At 40.1% G+C, this 20618-nt stretch overlaps 1 protein-coding gene across 2 annotated transcripts; it reads left to right on the plus strand.

The window, feature by feature from the left end:
• The first annotated feature begins 945 nt into the window (after positions 1 to 945).
• Positions 946 to 17622, plus strand: LOC138946348 (P2R1A-PPP2R2A-interacting phosphatase regulator 1-like). Of its 2 annotated transcripts, none has more exons than XM_070317908.1 (9): positions 946 to 1668; positions 2542 to 2626; positions 6808 to 6893; positions 7917 to 7968; positions 10290 to 10412; positions 12572 to 12663; positions 14055 to 14119; positions 15721 to 15826; positions 17269 to 17622. In XM_070317908.1, the coding sequence occupies exons 1-9, from the start codon at positions 1523 to 1525 to the stop codon at positions 17600 to 17602; spliced, it is 1089 nt and encodes a 362-aa protein (XP_070174009.1). In that variant the 5' UTR covers positions 946 to 1522; the 3' UTR covers positions 17603 to 17622. The 2 variants fall into 2 exon arrangements, with proteins under 2 accessions (XP_070174009.1, XP_070174010.1); XM_070317909.1 differs by having other exon boundaries at positions 14073 to 14119.
• Positions 17623 to 20618: the final 2996 nt, after the last annotated feature.

A 20618-nucleotide genomic window follows, 5' to 3' on the forward strand; every position in this document is an offset into this window, starting at 1 on the left:
GCCACTTCGCTGATTTGCCCCCCCCCCCCCCTCCAAAAAAAGGAGGAACTCCCCCTTACAACTCATTTGGTCCGGCCCTGGTATATTAAGGGCCGGGTGTCAGTGGATAGATGTATCATTGACATCGTGTATTACCGTACTGAAAAAAAAAACATTGACTTGAAACACACACACACACATACACACATACACACATGCACATGCACATGCCCATATCATGATATGCACATGCACTCATGCCCATGCACTGACTGACACACACACACACACACACACACACACACACACACACACACACACACACACACACAAGGCTATGTAAGGTGTCAGTGGATAGATGTATCATTGACATTGTGTTTTTTCCCCTTCTTTTCCATGCTTTTTTGATTCTAAATGTCATTGTATTTTGTTTGATAAACTCAATGAAAAAATGTGCACAGGCACTTGATACTCATCCAAAGACCATGTCGTTTTTTTGTGTTTTTTTAGTATTACTTTTACTGATGCTTTATTTGTAAATCCAGCCAACCACGTGCTTGAGTGAGTGGCTTTGTGCAACCTCACTGACCAATTGATGCAAGATGCTCTGAATCTGGGTCAATCCGCGGTCAGTCTTTGTGGGCTTGTCACTGATGCTTCTTATCTATAAATAGATTACAATGTGATCGGGTAGCCTGGAGGTGTAAGGCGACCCTTCTGATTGGTTGTGATCATTACCCTAACTGTTTTGCGTCATCGGATCTTTTCTTCGTATCATTTGTGCAGTTTTGTACCTGAAACACATCATAAGTAGGATTAAGAATGATATAAGAACCGTTGTATATCTTCACGCTCAAGTAAATGAATAAATGAAATTACTACTTTTTGCAAAGCCGTCCATTTTTAACCAATCAGCTGCAGCCAAGTCTTTTCCTCTATGTACAGTTTCCGGTTTTGGTCCCTAAATCTGCAGCCAACTTTCAGCTTTGAGAATCGACTTTGGATTCATATTGTGGAGTTTTCAACATATGTTAGGCGGAGTTGACCGCTGAATTCAAGTGCATTCGTGTGTATTAACATTATCACTGCTCGCTTTTTGGATTTTACGGTTTAACACGCCAAGGGTTTTACATTTTGTGCATCGAGTTTTCATCCTACCTTCAGTGAACCTTGGGCTTGGGGCTAGACTCTGCTGGCTGAATAGGCACTAAGGTAGCTCTTCTGTGGGGGTATCTTTTCTTTATCCATGTGGCTGCTTTGGGAAGTATGTATTAGGTTTTGCTGCTGTCGTTTGCAACGCGGTAAATAACAGGATGTACGGTGTAGATCTTTCTAATGCAAAAAATGCTGGCTAGGTGCAGCAAGAACATTTCGTCGTGCTTCGCTTGACTGGTGGTTTTATTGCATTGTTACTGCAGTACCAGTGCAGAAGCTGTGTGTGGTAAGGATCAGCTGTTTGGACTTTAAACGTTGCACCGCCACTGAGGTTGGTTGCTGAAATTCAAGTGAATAGTATTAATTTAAACTGAGAATTCGACAGAATATGAGTCAGGCTTCAGCATCCAATATGGAAGTTGATCCACCATCGTCATCTGGTGTCCAGCCGAGTTCAGGAGGTACACTGAAAAGGTCGAACAGTGCCCCCATGATCAACATGCTTGTTGCAACTTCACAAAGTGTAGAAGTCAGGTTAGTGGACGTTATTGTTTTGTAATTTGTGCTTCAGTTACTTTTTTCAGCCTATGCTACTGAAATTTAGTGGTTTGCATAGGTTACATCTGTTTTGCGCAGTGATATGGTTAGTATGCGAATATGGCACACAAAAAAGGAAATATTTGCGCACAATATTTGATTGAGCACAACCCCTCGCTCTGCTGAGTAAGTTAAGTGAGCTGCCGGAGTGATTGATGATGACTGATATTAGTATTATTATTATGCTATGTTGACAATTGCACACTTAGTTTTTATTTATTTGTTAAATTTTATTGAAGATATGTCTGTATCACAGTTGCCTTTGTGCTGTTTATGGTAGGGGGTGGTGGTGGGGGCATGTGGACACATTGTACCATAAGGTAATGGAAATGGCTGTTGCAATCACACTTTTGTTTCACTGACTTATGTTTCACTTACCATGTAACTTGGCTTTTTGACTCGCTTAAGGCCAAACAAAATAAATAGTATCCCGACTGACCCTATTTTTTTCGCGCGACCCTAGACTTTTTTTTGGCATTTGGGGGGAGGGGGACTTGGTTTTTTTGCAAAATAACTTAAAACCTACTGACCCTATTTTTTTTGCCTATGTTACCGTAAACAGACTATTTTTTGTTGTTGGCCTAATCAGTGAATGGAATTTGTATGGGTCATTCTCAGATTTTATACGCCAGTGGCGCATTAGTGGAATATTAAGTCGAACCCAGAAGGCTCATTTATCAGTTTATGTCTTTGTTTTACACTCTGTCTGAATCAAAAACTTCTCATGTGGCGTAGTGCAACACTGATCGCAAGTGTAAGAATTGTTTTATTTGAGTTATAAATTTCATTTTATTTAGTACCTTTTTGCAGCCCGTCGTCGTCTTTCAAGCCCGCGGATGCATCACGTTTGCGGCGTCTGAGTTCCAGCAACATGGGTGTCAATGCTGCTTCCAACGTAAGTGAAACTTTTGACCACCCTCTAGCAACATATATACTATATATGGCCTTGGCTCAGAAATGGCGTCGAACTCCATTTTCCCCCCACTCGGGTTATTCATGGCCTAATTTCTGTGAACAGAGCCACAGAAGGACAACGGAAAGAGATTTCTTGGATCTAAGACATGTTTACCTTTCGGTTTTCACTTCAAGTCGATAGCCGATGTTGTTCTTTTGGTCGCTGTGACGCAATTTGTGCTAACTATCGGCCGAGTTTTCTCGATTTGTTTGTGACATTTTACAGTGGGTCTAATTGGATTAATTTATTGCGATAGTGTTCGAGGACATAACATAGAAAATGAAGTTTTCCTGTTCTGCAAAGGCTGATGAAATCATAGAGTATCTTTCGGGCAGAAACGGTAAATGCATCGCCGAGTATTTTCCGGAAACAAACGAAGTGATGTTCATCACGTATTGTCGTAAGGAAACACGCGGATGAATCGTTCACTACAATGAATTATCAAAAAATACAATCGCCGTTGTTCTCTCAAATATTTGATGAGACTAGACCCGAGTATTATTTGCTGGATCAAAATTCATGGTTTGTGTTGTAGTTTGTACAGAAAATGGCTTCAAAGGTGAAATGTGTCAATTTGCTGTAAGATGCATCGTGATGAACTACATTTTTGATCGGACTAATATTTTATCAGAAAGGTGTGAGCGGTCACATTCCATTGTTTTAGGCGCGAAATCAATAAAGGGTGAAGCGTCATTGTGAATGAAGTCGTCATGGACGAAGGAAATAGAGAACGTAAAGGTAAATGTTTTGCTGTAATTGTGTTATCTAGCGTGATGAACTGCGTGGCTATGAATAAATGTTTGTAGTTTGTTAATTTGTCACAATGCAACGATGTTTGTTTTTCTGTATTGTTTAGCAAGTACTTGTGCGTAGTTTCCGATCTTGAGACAATTTTCAATTCGATTCCTACATGTGAAAAAAAAAAAATTGGTATCGATCTTTTGTAAAGTGATGAACTTACATTTTATAGAAACAATTTAATGAAAGACTGGACAAATAATCATAACTGGCATGATTTCACCAATAATTTGAAAAAAATAAAACCGTCAGCATGTTGTTATTTTGATAGACAAATGCAATGCCTAATGTCGACGTAGTTCATCACTTTTCAACAAATAAATTACACTGATCTAAAAGTAAGCGATTTTTGTTGTTATTTTAGAAATCAGTCATGAAAAAAATGCCTTAATCTAATTGTTTACCACGGATCTTCATATAGTTTTGATAAAATCAAACTTATCTCCTAGAATTACTTAATTGGCGTAGTTCATAACCTTACAGCAAGCATCTATTGCCAAATATGTGTAAAGTGATGAACAAAGGTAACTTTTTTTTCCTTTGTCATTGATTGGAATTTTTTAAACAGTTACCTTTTACTTGTGTCAAGTTCAAAATCTGGGATGTTCAACTAATTACAAAATGTCTTCAAGTCACATGAGCATGCACAGTTCATCATCTTACATCAGATCTCTGCAATCTGATTTGTGTAAAGTTATGAACAAACACCAAAGTTTTCTCTATCTCACATTATTTTTTTGAACATATCATATTTGGAGTATTTTTAATCTTAAGTCATATATATTCTTCCATTTTCACTTATTTTGCTTATGTTCTGTCACCAAAGTGGTTTGCGGGTCTCATTATGTGTTCATCTTGTGATGTAAGGTGATGAACATTTTTCTTATTGGCGTCACTAAATCTTACTATGCTCGGTTTTTTCCTCCAATGTTCTGTATTTTATGTCTGCCACCTAATGTAACTTGTTTAATGACATGTTAAATGAATTATGCAGACAGGACAGTCATTTATGTTCAATTTTTTGACAAGTTTGCTGTAATGTGATGAACATCTCCAGTTTTCATGTGATAACTTTTGAGTGCTTCAAGTAGAAGTAGCAATGACACATGAAATTTTGAAATTAATGGTTGAATGACAAGAAACACACCATTTTAAAGAGATCAAAATTCTGAGCACATAGCAATTTGTTTTATTTAAATTGGTGCAGTAGTTCTCGAGATATGGTCATTTTAGTTGAGAAATTTTGGGCGTCATTTGAGGACAAAGCTAGTAGCTAAATACATGGGACATAGACTGATTGCTGTGGCAATGACATGAAATTTTGAAATTAATGGTTGAATGACAAGAAACACACCATTTTAAAGAGATCAAAATTCTGAGCACATAGCAATTTGTTTTATTTAAATCGGTGCAGTAGTTCGCGAGATATGGTCATTTTAGTTCGAAATCACTTTGCTTTGAGCGAGCCGAGATCGCAACCTCTTCAGGCTTTTGATCGGCCGAGTTTCGCATTTTTCGGGTCCAGTTTTGCGCAGCATAATCGTTGGGAATAAGTCATTTCTTGCTCGATTCTTTTGATTTTTGGCTTAAATGAAACAGAAGTTAATGTTTTATAAACTGCCTTTGAACCGTGTATGCCGATGGAAGTTTTCAGACCAAATTTTAGTGAAACTCACACGAGTAATATTCACCGTCATGCTGACGGAGATGTAGCTTCCGGTGGGTCGCGGTTTTCTGCATGGGAAAGATGTAAGGCTTTCTCTGATTGGTTGCAAAATATCACAGCCCTCCAATGAAAATTACGGTATTCCCAGCAGTTTGAAATGAACTGGTCGTCTGCTAAGAGTGACGCGAAAATGGCCGCGAAGACGAACACGCACTTTCACACTCAAAATATTCCAAAACACGTCTTTTATTAATTTCATACAGTAAACTTTGTTTTTGAATCATTTCTTTATTCATTCCTTTTTCATTTGATACATAATGTGTGACTCACAAACATCAATTATGCCAATTATTTTTCACTCAAAGTGAAAAAAAGTGCCTTTTCACTGTGTCCTCAGTTGACGCTGGGCGATGTGGCAATGCTATTACAAGTGTTTTTTTTGCCATTGATGTTACCCTCCTTTGATGTGTGTGTTCTGGATATGTGTATTGTGTTCTAGCTCTGTTCCGTTTGGATACTAATCTGTGAAATGTGACTTTGTCACGCTGTAAAGTGATGAACAGAAAAGATGGACGAGTAATTTATGTAATTGTTTCTTGTTCACGAACTTGAATTTTGTCTCGTTGATGATAACATGATAATTTATGTCACTTGACATGATGTTTCAGATGACTTTCTAGATAACGTGCGACCTAAGTTTGATTTTCTAGTTTTTGTACTGAATAGAAACTTGCTGTTCATACAATTCAACATTTCATTGCTTTAAAAGTAAATATTTGCTTGCATTATCACTCTGAAATCTGCTACAGATGCTAATTGGTACATGAATGTGATTCCATGTATATTAACTGATAATTCTGTAAGTTTTTGCTATTTTTAACTGAGGCCCTCACATTGTTGTAAGGTGATGAACTGTCCTGCCGTTTATTTTTGTCGGGAACGTAATTCCAATTACTTTATTTTGAATTTTGTACATATTTATCCTTTTGGCTTCCTTTGTCATTATTTACAACTGAAATTTGTAAGCTGTTTATTCAGGTTTCCTTTTAATTGGCATGTTTATCTTGTGACATGATGTAAGTGTGATGAACAGCATGTACGCACATTTTTGTCCACTGTTAACACAATAAATGTCTGATTTCTTCCAGACTTGTTGGGTTGTCTTTGTCATCTTTTTCTCTTTGAGGTGCAGTTTATAAAAACAACATTTTCTGAAAAACACTTTTTGTCACAGTTTCTAGACACCAATTCTGAGCCAAGGCCATAAATGCACAAAACTGTACTGTTTGTTGTTGTTGATTGTGTTGCTGTAATGATTTGGTTTAAACAATGTTTTAGGTTTTACTCTTTCGCAATGTGTGAGCAGTTTGTTTCTACCTTGCAAAATACTTTCCTTTAGTTTTACTTTTACTAGTTTCAGCTTTGCATAATTTTATTTTTAATCAATTTGTATGAAGTTAGAAGAACGTTAGGGTTATGGTCTGAAACTTGGTGTCTCAGAGGGTCTCTGGGAGTTGTTCACCAGTAAAGCAACCTTGATTGTTTCACTGACTACATTGAATATGTGTTATTATAGTTTGATTTTGTTTGACATGATGATTGTTACTGTTCCTAGTGTTAGACCTACGACCTGTGTGCCTTTCTCTGTTTTGTGTAGCTACCAGCACCAAAGTCCACCGACAGAGTCAACCAGATAAAGCATGAAGAAAACAACATAACAGACAGAGAAACACAGCATGAAAAGTAAGTGCTGTGGTACTTCCCTTTTAACCCTTACACTGGTGCAATTCTGTAACATGTTACATAGCCACTGGTGAATTAACAATAACAGAGAGAAAAATAACAAAAAACGGTCATATAGGTTTTTGCAGCCATGGGAGGTAATCGGAACCGACCAAACAGACTGAGCCAGTAGCGCGACATATGTCGTGACAACCAGGTGACATGACAACCAGGTGACAGTATACGTAAAGTAGCGCGACATATGTCGCGACAACCAGCCTAAGGGTTAAAATCAGGAGGGAGTCTTCAAAAGGATGTTTTAAAAGAAAATCTGAAAATAAACTAAGGTCCAGAAGTAGAAGGGGGGGCCCAACTGTACAGAGAATGTCAGAACTCAGATTCAGCGAACGACAAGAAGAAGAACTCAGATTGACACATGGTTGTCAAATGCCAGGAATTTTCTTTGATTCTTATGCAATTTATCTTAACAGCAAGCTAACGTCTGAGGAAAGGAACTTTGTTTTAAAAAGGGAAAGGTGTTGACCTTTTCTTTTTTGTTGTTGTTGGTTTTAATCATTGAATATCAGCAGGATTTTACTATTAGTGAGCAGTAAAGCATGACCTGGGTTGTGTTACTATGAAATGTGCCATTCACTGCATCACATTGTGATTATACAAAAGTTTGTTCATGCTTTGAGACGGAGTATTTCTCTCTCTTTCTTTGCAATTTATGGGATGTCTTTTTTCAGACCTTGTCACAACCAGCTGTGTTTTTTCCGACATTTGAATAATTTATTGGTGGAATTGTGTTACTTCTTCTTCTTCTACTTCTTCATGGGCTGAAACTCACACTTTTTTTTTTTTACATGTATGACTTTTTTTCCCTGCCATTTAGGCAGCCATACACTGCTTTTGGGGGAGGTGGTACATGTACTTCTGACCCTCACGGTTGCTAAGCTATAGGAAGCATGAACTTTGGCACTGATAAACATGATGGGATTCTGTTCTTTGTCACATTTATGATACTTGTTGGTATTGTTGCAGAGAGGTGCACTATTCTTGGCAAGTCACAAACTCTTGGGATGGGCTGTCTCTGGTGAGTGGTGTGTGGTTGCTGCATGTTATCAGTATTGGCGTTAACCGGTTATTACCTATATGTTACCGATTGAAACAAGAAAATACTGGAACAAAATTGGCTGCCAGTATGTATGACCTACCGGTTGATTTTTATAACTACCTTTTTTTTTCTCTGGTAAAACAATAAAACCAGTACTCTTTTGTTTGTTTGTTCGTTCATGGGCTGAAACTCCCACGGCTTTTACGTGTATGACCGTTTTTACCCCGCCATTAAGGCAGCCATACGCCGCTTTCGGAGGAAGCATGCTGGGTATTTTCGTGTTTCTATAACCCACCGAACTCTGACATGGATTACAGGATCTTTTTCGTGCGCACTTGGTCTTGTGCTTGCGTGTACACACGGGGGTGTTCGGACACCGAGGAGAGTCTGCACACAAAGTTGACTCTGAGAAATAAATCTCTCGCCGAATGTGGGGACGATCTCACGCTGACAGCGGCCAACTGGATACATATCCAGCGCGCTACCGACTGAGCTACATCCCCGCCCAAAAACCAGTACTCTGAGTTGGACTCTTACTGGTTCCCATGACCTGCCTACCTGTTTTTTTCTTGACTGTTTGCATCATAAAAGTTTGCCTACCGGTTTTTAAAAAAATGCTAGCGCCATCACTGGTTATGTCATTGGGCAGCAGCTGAACTACTAATGCTCAGTGGCAGTCATGAGGATTTTGAGATGATAGATCTATTCTGATCTATGACATTCACAGGGATGGCCAAATCTCAAAATGTTAACTCGACAGCCGGGCGAGTAACTTCAAGAAAGTCCCTAGCCCGGCAGAAATTTCGCCTGCCGGGTAGATACCACAGTTGATCTGCAGTGTTTACATGGCTTTAAACTCGATATATAACAACCAAAAGGGTGGAATTTGATCAGAATTTTCATTGGCCAGCCGGGCGAGTTGCCAGGCGGTTTCCAGTAGCCCGGCGGATTTTGTAATCGCCTCTGGCGACCGGGCGGGCGATTTGGCCATCCCTGCATTGAGGTGTTGCAGTATCAGGTTTCCCGTGGTCAAGAATGTTTTTGACTTCAGAGAAATTGAAAAGTAAATTTTAAGGGGCTTATTGTCCGTCAGGTCTTAATTGCCTATATTGGACATGAATTCGTTTATACGATTCGAGTTTTTACGCCCTCACGGCTTTTTGATGTATGCGTGTTTAGGTGGTATCAGCCATCTGCACTTATGGTAGAATGACCAAGATCTTTAACGTGCCATTGTGGTGACACGGGGGTGGGAGATGGATACCGTCTCTGGGTCTGCACATAAAGTTGACCCGTGTCTGTCACGGCCCGGATTCGAACCAGCGACCTCTCGATCACAAGTCCAGTGCTCTACCACCTGAGCTACCCGGGCCCCCGAGAAATTGAAAATTCTGCTAAAACAGATATTCAGATTTTTTTCTTTGAATTTATTGTAGAACTTTTCGTTTTGGATTTATAGTTTATACTTTCCTTTGCTGGGCTGCATATCTGTAAATTAAATGACCTGTTTTCCTTTAGGTCATAATTATTTGTGTATACTCTTGTTGTGTAATGAGAAGATGCAACTGTAGACTTCCACATTCCATTGATTTACAAGTGAATGTCTGCATTACCACCCGCGGGTTAGGGGGAAGAATTTACCCGATGCTCCCCAGCATGTCGTAAGGCGACTAACGGATTCTGTTTCTCTTTTTACCCTTGTTAAATGTTTCTTGTATAGAATATAGTCAATTTTTGTAAAGATTTTAGTCAAGCAGTATGTAAGAAATGTTAAGTCCTTTGTACTGGAAAGTTAATGGTGGAAATCCAGTTAGATGGTTCTGGTTTTAACCCATCGAAACTTGCATTCTCCCAGTAAGGTAATATATTGTACTACGTTGCAAGCCCCTGGAGCAAATTTTTGATTAGTGCTTTTGTGAACAAGAAACAATTGACAAGTGGCTCTATCCCATCTCCCCCCTTTCCCCGTCGTGATATAACCTTCGTGGTTGAAAACGACGTTAAACACCAAATAAAGAAAGAAATGTCTGCATTACACAATACTTCTGAGTATTGATATGATACAGTTTTAGAATTATGAGTCACTTCTAATTTTTCACATGGTTGGGACTTGAAAATATGTGTCAAGAGACCATTTCCCTGGCAATCAAAATTTGGTTGAAATATAAAATCAAAACTGAACTGGATTTTGCTTTTGGAAAGGGTCATCAGAAAATTACTGCCAAGGAAAAGCACTTGTTTATTTTGATATTTAAGTAGGAAAGTTGACAATAATGGTCCTATGTGATTGTTTTCTGCAGGCAACCCCAGATTCTGTGATGTCGGAAAGTCATCGTCGGCCGAGGTCTTTCAGCGAGTCGCTGCACATCATGACGTCGCCCAGTCTTCTCTGTGGCTCACCGTCTCCCACACGCATCATAAAGGTGGGTGGCTGTTTCATCTTGTTGTTTCTCCATGCTTAAGTCTTCTCGTGTGTGTGTGTGTGTGTGTGCTTCCAAGAAGAAGAATTTCTGATGATGTGATTCTTTTGACCAAAGTAGGATTATAAGTCAAGTGAGAGGTTTTAGTTTCAATGGAAGCACATGATAAGCGCATCTGTCAATTAGTGAGCCTTATCCCATGATGAAGGCAGACATATTGCAAAGCTGTCCTTTGTTTGTGGTGACAGGGAGACTACTGCTTCACCTTTCACAGCAGGCTCTGCAGTTGTCGGCCGTTGAGAGGCGCAAGCTATTTATAGCTCGACGTTTTTGTGGACTGGGTGGCCGAGTGGTAACGCACTTGCGCTCGGAAGCGAAAGGTTGCGAGTTCGACCCTGGGTCAGGGCGTTAGCAATTTTCTCCCCCCTTTCCTAACCTAGGTGGTGGGTTCAAGTGCTAGTCTTTCGGATGAGACGAAAAACCGAGGTCCCTTCGTGTACACTACATTGGGGTGTGCACGTTAAAGATCCCACGATTGACAAAAGGGTCTTTCCTGGCAAAATTGTATAGGCATTGATAAAAATGTCCACCAAAATACCCGTGTGACTTGGAATAATAGGCCGTGAAAAGTAGGATATGCGCCGAAATGGCTGCGATCTGCTGGCCGATGTGAATGCGTGATGTATTGTGTAAAAAAATTCCATCTCACACGGCATAAATAAATCCCTGCGCCTTGAATATGTGCGCGATATAAATTGCATAAAAAATTTAAAAAATTATAAAAAAAACAATAAATCCCTGCGCTTAGAACTGTACCCACGGAATACGCGCAATATAAGCCTCATATTGATTGATTGATTGATTGATTGATACGTCGCTGACACCTGTGCATTGTAGAGTTGTGTTTGTGACAGTCTGGCTGCTGCTGTCTCCTTGAATGTTCTTGTAAACCTTTGCGTACCCATAACCGTTTTTATATGGCTAAGAAATTAACTCGCAAATTAATTCTCGGTCCTGTTTGACTGGGCTTTGCCTCCGAAGGTGATTGTTGTGTTCCAACACAGTGTCACACATGCACAGCAAGTGTTGAAAGCAGAGCTAGTTTTAGTGTTACTGTGACTGGCACCTGTGTCTTCTCCGTTGTTTAGCTCCTCTATGGAAAAGCTAAAAGTGTTATCGTAGCAGAAGTGACCATTCTGCAGCTGCATTAACACCAAAAGTAAACGCTTCATTTGTTCAAAACGCTTTTCTCTCACATCGTGCTGTGAACCACGGTCAAGGGAGGTAACCTAATAAGTAGCTCCTATAGCAGTGGCACAGGTTGCAGTACTTGGGAAAGCAAGGGAAGGACCCGTCAGCTTCGGAGAACATGTACTCAAGTAGTCCGGAGTCATAAATCATGATTTCACAGCTTTTGGTGATTAAATTACTCAGAAATGTGGTGCTTGCTCCTTCAAGGGGGAATTCACCATTTAAGCTCTTTCTAATGCCAAGTTTCATTCATTGTGAAGCAAAAGCAGCATTATAGTCATGTGTGCAGCGTTGCCCGTCTTATCTTGATTCAGGGATAAGAAATCTATGCGAATCTTGACAGTTCATCCCTGAATCTTGTGATCCTTCTTTCCTCGTTTTCGATCATTTTCCATTCTCAGATTATTGTGCTCTTTACTTTTTCTGATAATGGAGGCCAGAAATCCAGAAAAGATTAAGTGAATGATGTTTGCTTGGCGATGTGGAATATGTGGTCATTGACTGATGAGGTCATCTGCTACATCTCACTCGGCTCTTAGAGCAGGCCTATAAGGCCCAAAAAAAAAAAAGGTCTGTTTACGGTAACATAGGCCAAAACAATAGGGTCGGTAGGTCGGGATTTTTGTTTTTTCTTTTTTTTTCTCCAAAAAACCATATTTTTACGTTATTTTGCCAAAAAAACAAGATTTTTTTTTTTTTTTTTTTTTCCCAAATGCCAAAAAAAAGTCTAGGGTCGCGTGAAAAAACTAGGGTCGGTCGGGTTACCGTAAACAGACCTTTTTTTTTTTTTGGGCCTAAGATAAGCTTGTTGTGCTCTGTTACTCAAATGAGATGTATGAAGTATTGTGTTTGACAAAGATGCTTGAAAAGAATCGTTTAAGTCTGATTTGTGATCTGATTTATTGTTTCAGCAATGCTTTTCCCCATCTATGCGAGCGCCAGTGAAGAACACAACCTTTACCCCCAGTCCGAGTCCTAGTCCAACACGCAAAAGTTTCATCAGGTATCTAGCATTTGGCTGTCTCTGTAAATGTGCAAGTTTTTCCTCTTTTTTACATTTAGTCAAGTTTTGACTAAATGTTTTAACGTAGAGGGGGGAATCGAGACGAGGGTCGTGGTGTATGTGTGTGTGTGTGTGTGTGTGTGTGTGTCTGTGTGTGTGTGTAGAGCGATTCAGACTAAACTACTGGACCGATCTTTATGAAATTTGACATGAGAGTTCCTGGGTATGAAATCCCCGAACGTTTTTTTCATTTTTTTGATAAATGTCTTTGATGACGTCATATCCGGCTTTTCGTGAAAGTTGAGGCGGCACTGTCACGCCCTCATTTTTCAACCAAATTGGTTGAAATTTTGGTCAAGTAATCTTCGACGAAGCCCGGGGTTCGGTATTGCATTTCAGCTTGGTGGCTTAAAAATTAATTAATGACTTTGGTCATTAAAAATCGGAAAATTGTAAAAAAAAATAAAAATTTATAAAACGCTCCAAATTTACGTTTATCTTATTTTCCATCATTTGCTGATTCCAAAAACATATAAATATGTTATATTCGGATTAAAAACAAGCTCTGAAAATTAAATATATAAAAATTATTATCAAAATTAAATTGTCCAAATCAATTTAAAAACACTTTCATCTTATTCCTTGTCGGTTCCTGATTCCAAAAACATATAGATATGATATGTTTGGATTAAAAACACGCTCAGAAAGTTAAAACAAAGAGAGGTACAGAAAAGCGTGCTATCCTTCTTAGCGCAACTACTACCCCGCTCTTCTTGTCAATTTCACTGCCTTTGCCATGAGCGGTGGCCTGACGATGCTACGAGTAAAATGGCATTGCGTTCAGTTTCATTCTGTGAGTTCGACAGCTACTTGACTAAATATTGTATTTTCGCCTTACGCGACTTGTTTAATTTTTTTTTAAAGGCAAATTCCTTCCTGTGTTAACAGTTGAACTCGCCGTCTCAGATCAAGCCAGGGTTTTACTCGGTCTTGGACCACTCCTCTTCTTTGTCACGTACCCTTTGTCCTCACCCCAGCAAGCTGTCTGGGCGTTGATTTATAGTATGTGTCCAAGTGGAGGGATAGTGAGCCGAACTTTTTTCATGAGAAGGATTGTGTCTTACCTAAATATACATTCACACAAGGAGGTCCTTTTTTTTATTATTTTTTTTTTATTTTTTTTTTTACCTCAGTCTCACCGGGGTTGTATTAGTGCAATGTATACATTTATGTTCTTTCTCTTGTTTTTTTGTTGATTGCAGAAAGTCAAATTTTTTTTTTCTCATGAAAGACTGTACTGCTTATTTCTTTGTTTATTTGTCTGACTTTTTACCCTTTGATGCATTAACTTGTTTCTGTTCATTTGTGGAACCTGTGTCAATATATTGTAGGTGTTCTGGTGTTTTCAGAAGTCTCAGCCCCATCGCCACCCAGGCTCCACCCCTCAAGAGGAAGTGTGAGTATTTACAAAAAGTTACTTTGCATTAAATGCGCAGTTGTTGCCATGGACACAGTATGGTTTCTCATCTCAGATCTGGCCAGGATTGTGCTTGGGTTAAGTCCATCCTTCCACTTTGACGTCTACCAAAAGTTAACATCCTGACTGCTTCTCCGTGCAGACTGTTAATTTGTGAATGAATTAGACGGGGGCTGTGGCCGGGTGGTAAGACGTCGGCCTCTTAATCGGAAGGCCGAGGGTTCGAATCCCGGCCGCGGCCGCCTGGTGGGTTAAGTGTGGAGATTTTTCCGATCTCCCATGTCAACTTATGTGCAGACCTGCTAGTGGGTTATCCCCCTTCGAAGAAGAAGAAGTTAATGAATTAATTTTTCAGATTGACACTTAGGGATGTGAAGAAGTTAATTTGTATTAAGAAAAACATCTCACTCTCTCAGGCATGGGAATTGTCCGTGAAATCGCGGATTTTCGCGAAAAGGAAATTACGTTTCAGCGAAAATAAAAAATTGTCCGTGGCAAAAAAAAAAGTGAATTAAATTATATACATGGATACTGTTGTCTCTCTATCCATAATTTGCTTACACGAGAACTATCAAAATATTGGTCTAAAATGCTAAAATTCGTTTTCGTTCCGTTTTCCTTCCCCCCAACGGGGCTCTGCCCCTGTACCCCGCCGGGGCCTAGGACCTCGGCCTATTTTCAAAGTTTTTTTCTATTTTGGAATTCCCATGCCTGTCTCTACAGAATGCATCCAGACTATTGATTTTGTTGGGGTATGAGTTCAAGTCTTATCCTTAGCCAAGCCAGATCTCAAGTAGTGAGCCAGACTGTTTTCAGGGGAAGGACTGTGGCAATGAATGCAACACATAAATAAAAGACTTAGCTGAATTTGGTTAGATGTGTTCAGTCTCTGGTAAGATGGTCAGAGACTGATCACACCCAAGACACACTCAGCTAAGTCCTTATTTATTTGTTGCAATGGCCTCATAATTATTTGTCTGTTCACTTTAAAGACCATTCAATCAATCTAGGCATGGGAATTGTCCGCCAAAAGGCAAATTTCCATCGAATTTTTGTTTTGTTTCACCGAGAGAGAAAAAATGGGGGAGGCAAAAATGGTTCTAAAAACTGAATTTAATGGCAAACTTGGAGCTAAGATGACACCAAATTGCACCATTTGGGTTCTTGGGAGAAAACAAATTCCTGGGGGGGCATGCCCCCGGACCCCCGTAGTAAGGCTAGGCACTTCGCTCTGTCGACTTTGTTATAACTAACACATTTTCAACCTTTTTTCAATTCCCATGCCTGCAATCTTCTTGTGACTGTCTTATTTTGCCAAAAATTACACAGTTCTCCTTCTTCTTCTTCTTCTTCTTCTTCTTCAGCGTTCGATGATAAGTACGGTCCATTAATTATCATACTTGGTTTTTGATTCTGGATTTTGGAACGTTAGCAGTCTGTCTATTTTCATATTTCAAAAACAAAAACATTTGAATTGATACAAACACTGACTTTCTTCTTCTTTTAATATGCTTCAGAAGGGAGTCTTATCATGCAGATTTCACTGTAGTAATTGTTGTGTAACTGTGTTGTTGTCTCAGTGGAGTCGGATGGAGGTGACCGCTTTGACTACCTGAGTCCACCCAAGAAGTTCCACACAGGTCCCAGCACACCTGACAGAAACCTGCCCCACCCTCTGGCACACAGGTAAGTTGCCTATAGGTATGACACTCTTCCTTATTTTGAATCTCTCTTGCTACAGTGCAACCTTCCTTTTAAAGACTTTGAAAAATTAAATAAAATCGGGTCTTAAGAAGGAGGGAGTCTTAAAATGGGGGTAAATCTACTCTAGGTTATGAACAAAAAATCCAAAAAAACACGGTCTCAAAAGGGAAGGAGACCCCCCGCGGGTTAGGGGGAGTCCCATATTGGTTGGGACTAGAAAGAATTTACCCGATGCTACCCAGCATGTCGTAAGAGGCGACTAACGGTTCTGTTTCTTCTCTTCTTTTGTCTTATTTCTGCCTTACCAGTCCTTTCACCTATATTTCCTTCCAAGAAAACTCTCCCTACTATTCCCTGCAGTTTTCCAATTCTTTTCTTGTTGTCTTATTTCTACCTGACTGGATCCATCACCTTTATTTCACTTACCAAAAGTCTTCTTTTCCACATCCTTATTTCTCTGCACCCCGCATGTCGTATGAGGCGACTAACGGATTCTGTTTCTCTTTTTACTCTTGTTAAGTGGTTCTTGTATAGAATATAGTCAATGTTTGTAAAGATTTTAGTCAAGCAGTATGTAAGAAATGTTTAGTCCTTTGTACTGGAAACTTGCATTCTCCCAGTAAGGTCATATATTGTACTACGTTGCAAGCCCCTGGAGCAATTTTTTTATTAGTGCTTTTGTGAACAAGAAACACTTAACAAGTGGCTCTATCCCATCTCCCCCCCCCCCCTTTCCCCTATCCCATCTCCCCCCTTTCCCTCGTCGCGATATAACCTTCGTGGTTGAAAACGACGTTAAACACCAAATAAAGAAAGAAAGAAAGGGAAGGAGTCTGAAATTGGGAGGGGGGGGGGGGGGCACTGTATTCATGGTTAATATGGAGGATGGACAAAATTGATGGATTTTGAAGCTATTGTAAATGATTACTCTTGCCAGCATTGTTATGGCATGCAGAACTAGTAGAGTTGTATTTCTTGACGAAGAGGCACGCTGACTACAGTCAAACCTGTCTATAACAATCACCCAAAGGGCCGACCTAAACTTGTCGTTTTAGACAAGGTGGTCTTTATGAAAAGGGGAATTATATAGAAGTAAATCTTGTCTGTGGTCTTTCGGGGTGGTCGCTGTGGGCAGGTGGTCGCTTTCAAGCGGTGGTCAGAAGGGCAGGTCCCACTGTATTAAGGCCCGTCGCGATATAACCTTCGTGGTTGAAAACGACGTTAAACAACAAATAAAGAAAAGAAAGACTGTATTAAGGTCAGTGGGAAATACTGCCGTTTTTGAAAGGTGTTTGCCAGGACAGGTTTGACTGTCAGTAGAACAATGCCCTGTTCTTTCCCTATTTTCTTCACTTTCTTTTGGTTGTTTAAATGTTTTAAAACAGTACGCACAGTTGCTAGAAATATGGTTTTGATGTTTTCAGCATCTCCTCCAGCAGCCTTGAAGAGAGCAGTCCGGAACAGACCGTCCCTCGCAGTTGTCTCCCCCCAGGCCCTCACCCCCGGCCCCCTCTCGCCTCCCACCCCCCACATCCCCACCATCATCACCACGCGCAATCCCACTCCTCCACCATGCACCACCAGCACCACAAGGCATTCATGCCGGTGGCCGCCGATTTGACGGACATTCACATGGCAGATTCGGAGACTTCAGAGTTTGTGGAGCACACGGAGATGTCGGATCTTGGGAAGCATGCGATCGGAGAGCACACGTCTCAGGGCGGGGGCTTCACTCCGATTCATCCCGATAGGGTATGACGCGGTAAATACAGAAATGAAGATGGTTTTTTTTGTGGGGGGGGGGGGGGGGGGGGCAAAAAAGCTTGTGGAGTGATGTGTAGGGCAGTCACCCCCATTCATTCGGATGCGGTATGTCACAGAAGTTAACAGCAATGCAGGATTTTTTATTCAATGCATTCATTTTGCCAAAAGCTTGGGGAAGAGATGCGTAGGGTAGAATCATATTCAGTGAGTATTGTCAAGCCCATTCTTCCTGAGAGTGAGAGGGTATAGAACCCAAAATTACAGCCTGGCAGAATTTTTATTAATTTTAGTTTTTTTAATGTTTGTTTTGGCAAAAGCTTGTGAAGTGATGTGTAGGTTGGAACCATATCCTGTGAGGATTGTTAATGGTGTTTGCAAGCTAATGAGAATTGGAATTTTTAAAAAAAGGCCTTGTGTTTCTTGGCCGCGCTCTGATGACGAGATGGAAACTTCATTGTTGCAACAGACATTCTCTCACGCAGCAGACATAGACTGGAATCAGAACAAGTACTTTCCTGTGCCAATCCTAAGCTGTTTTACCAAAGTGCTAGAGATTGTAGCAGTCGCTGATTTAATGCATACGACAGATTAGTCAGAAGGATATGCTCAATGATTAATGTACTTTTAGTTCATGAGAGAAAGGGGCGAATCCGAGGTGGATGTTTTTTGGATTGGGAACAGAAAGGGAATATATACGCTTTTGATCATTGACTCACATGCGAAGCAAAAGTGAGTCTATGTACTCACCCGAGTCGTCCGTCCGTCCGTCCGTCCGTCCGTCCGGACGTCCGTCCGTCCGTCCGGACGTCCGTCCGTCCGTCCGGAAAACTTTAACGTTGGATATTTCTTGGACACTATTCAGTCTATCAGTACCAAATTTGGCAAGATGGTGTATGATGACAAGGCCCCAAAAAACATACATAGCATCTTGACCTTGCTTCAAGGTCAAGGTCGCAGGGGCCATAAATGTTGCCTAAAAAACAGCTATTTTTCATATTTTTCCCATTTTCTCTGAAGTTTTTGAGATTCAATACCTCACCTATATATGATATATAGGGCAAAGTAAGCCCCATCTTTTGATACCAGTTTGGTTTACCTTGCTTCAAGGTCAAGGTCACAGGAGCTCTTCAAAGTTGGATTGTATACATATTTTGAAGTGACCTTGACCCTGAACTATGGAAGATAACTGTTTCAAACTTAAAAATTATGTGGGGCACATGTTATGCTTTCATCATGAGACACATTCGGTCACATATGATCAAGGTCAAGGTCACTTTGACCCTTATGAAATGTGACCAAAATAAGGTAGTGAACCACTAAAAGTGACCATATCTCATGGTAGAAAGAGCCAATAAGCACCATTGTACTTCCTATGTCTTGAATTAACAGCTTTGTGTTGCATGACCTTGGATGACCTGGTCAAGGTCACATGTATTTTGGTAGGAAAAATGTGTAAAGCATGTGAGTCGTATGGGCTTTGCCCTTCTTGTTTTAGTTTGCATTTACATGAAGTGTCTAGATGTTAACAAAGACGAAAGCTTGACAGATTGAAGTCTGACCTACAAAATAGAAAAGGTCCTACCCTTTGTTCAGAATGTGTGTGTACACAAATGCATATTTAGGTTTTGCTGGAGTGAACCTTTTTTTTGTAGTCATAGAAAAAGGTAAATTGCCAAAATGATATTCCTTTCGGTGGGTAGACATGATTATTTTAACCTTCACTGTGCTTCCTGGGTCGTTCATGACCCAAAGCCTCACAAAAGTCTCTATATCTCTGAAACAATTGTGAGTTTTTGATTGAGACTTCATGTAATCCTTAAACATCATAGAACCTCTTTTCAAAGCATGATCTTTGCAAACAAACAAATAAATGATGACGTAATTTGAACTACACTGTCTGGATGTTGTGGGTCGTAAACGACCCGTACTCTGCAAAGAGGCGGGAGAAAGTTATTCCAATTCAGATGGTGGGGTTGTGTACGACCCATACTTTTACGTTGAATCAGTCTTTAGAAATTATAGGTCGTTCACGACCCACATCATCCGCACTGTGTAGGCCAAAGCGTGATCCGGTAACGGATAAAGGGAATGCATCCAATTGATTTAAAGAACCATTGCTGTCATTTTCTACAGTAGGTGATTTTTTTGGATTTTTTTTATGTAAATATTTTTTTTTTTTTTTTAATTTTCCAGAGTTTCTTTGGCTTTTGAATTTGATCATGATATGCTGAGCGCTTGCATGTGATGCATATTTTTTATTTAATGTTTTAGGAAATAAATGTCAGGACAGGGATTTGACTATATCTGATTGGCTGTTGGTTCATCTTTTTCCAGGAAGAATAGTGGTGGGTGCTTTACTGTATCTATCAGTGGTAAAACTTATTTGGTTTGGTTGGATTTGACTGAAAGTCATGCTTCAGTTTGTTTTGTTCTCGGAAAGGTGCTCCCCTGCGTTGTGTTTTTGTCTGTGTGTAACACAGTCTCAGGTGCTATGTACAGGAAACATGAGTATGGGTTTTTACAGGGGGGGGGGGGGGGGGGGGGGGGGGGGAGGCTCTGAGTTACAAGTTTTAAGAGTGAAGTAAGGGAAAAAAATGAACATCACATGTTTTGTTCAAGGTTTGATTTCTGTATATTATGTTTTGTTGAGGCGTTGTAAACATGTTGGCGGAGAGGTGTGCTGCATTGTAGCACTGTACATACAAGAGTAAAGGGAAGCAAGCGTGTATTAAAGATTACTCAAATCAGAGTTATCTGTGAGTTTGATACTGTTACAGCTTTGTTCACATTGGTTTGACAGCTTTTGTCTGGAAATGATTGACATCATCAATAATGCGGCAACCTGCCACAGTGTAATTGACTAATTGACATGCTTGGTCAGCAGATCTCATACTTTTCCCTTTGAAGTTTGTTTTACGGTTCACTAGTAACAGTCGTACTGCTTTTCATTTGGTTTCAAAATGAATTGATTGAAGTCATCAAGTACATAAGACTCAAAGTATTTTCTGTC

Source organism: Littorina saxatilis, linkage group LG13, assembly GCF_037325665.1.
Source record: "Littorina saxatilis isolate snail1 linkage group LG13, US_GU_Lsax_2.0, whole genome shotgun sequence".
Classification (NCBI taxonomy): Eukaryota; Metazoa; Mollusca; class Gastropoda; order Littorinimorpha; family Littorinidae; genus Littorina; species Littorina saxatilis.

What these genes read in the sequence shown, in the direction of transcription:
- LOC138946348 (XM_070317908.1), top strand. Translation starts at nt 1,523, where the DNA reads ATGAGTCAGGCTTCAGCATCCAATATGGAAGTTGATCCACCATCGTCA. An exon ending in GTGTCAATGCTGCTTCCAAC is followed by an intron (nt 2,627 to 6,807) that starts GTAAGTGAAACT and finishes TGTTTTGTGTAG; the next exon opens with CTACCAGCACCAAAGTCCAC. An exon ending in TCCACCCCTCAAGAGGAAGT is followed by an intron (nt 14,120 to 15,720) that starts GTGAGTATTTAC and finishes TTGTTGTCTCAG; the next exon opens with TGGAGTCGGATGGAGGTGAC.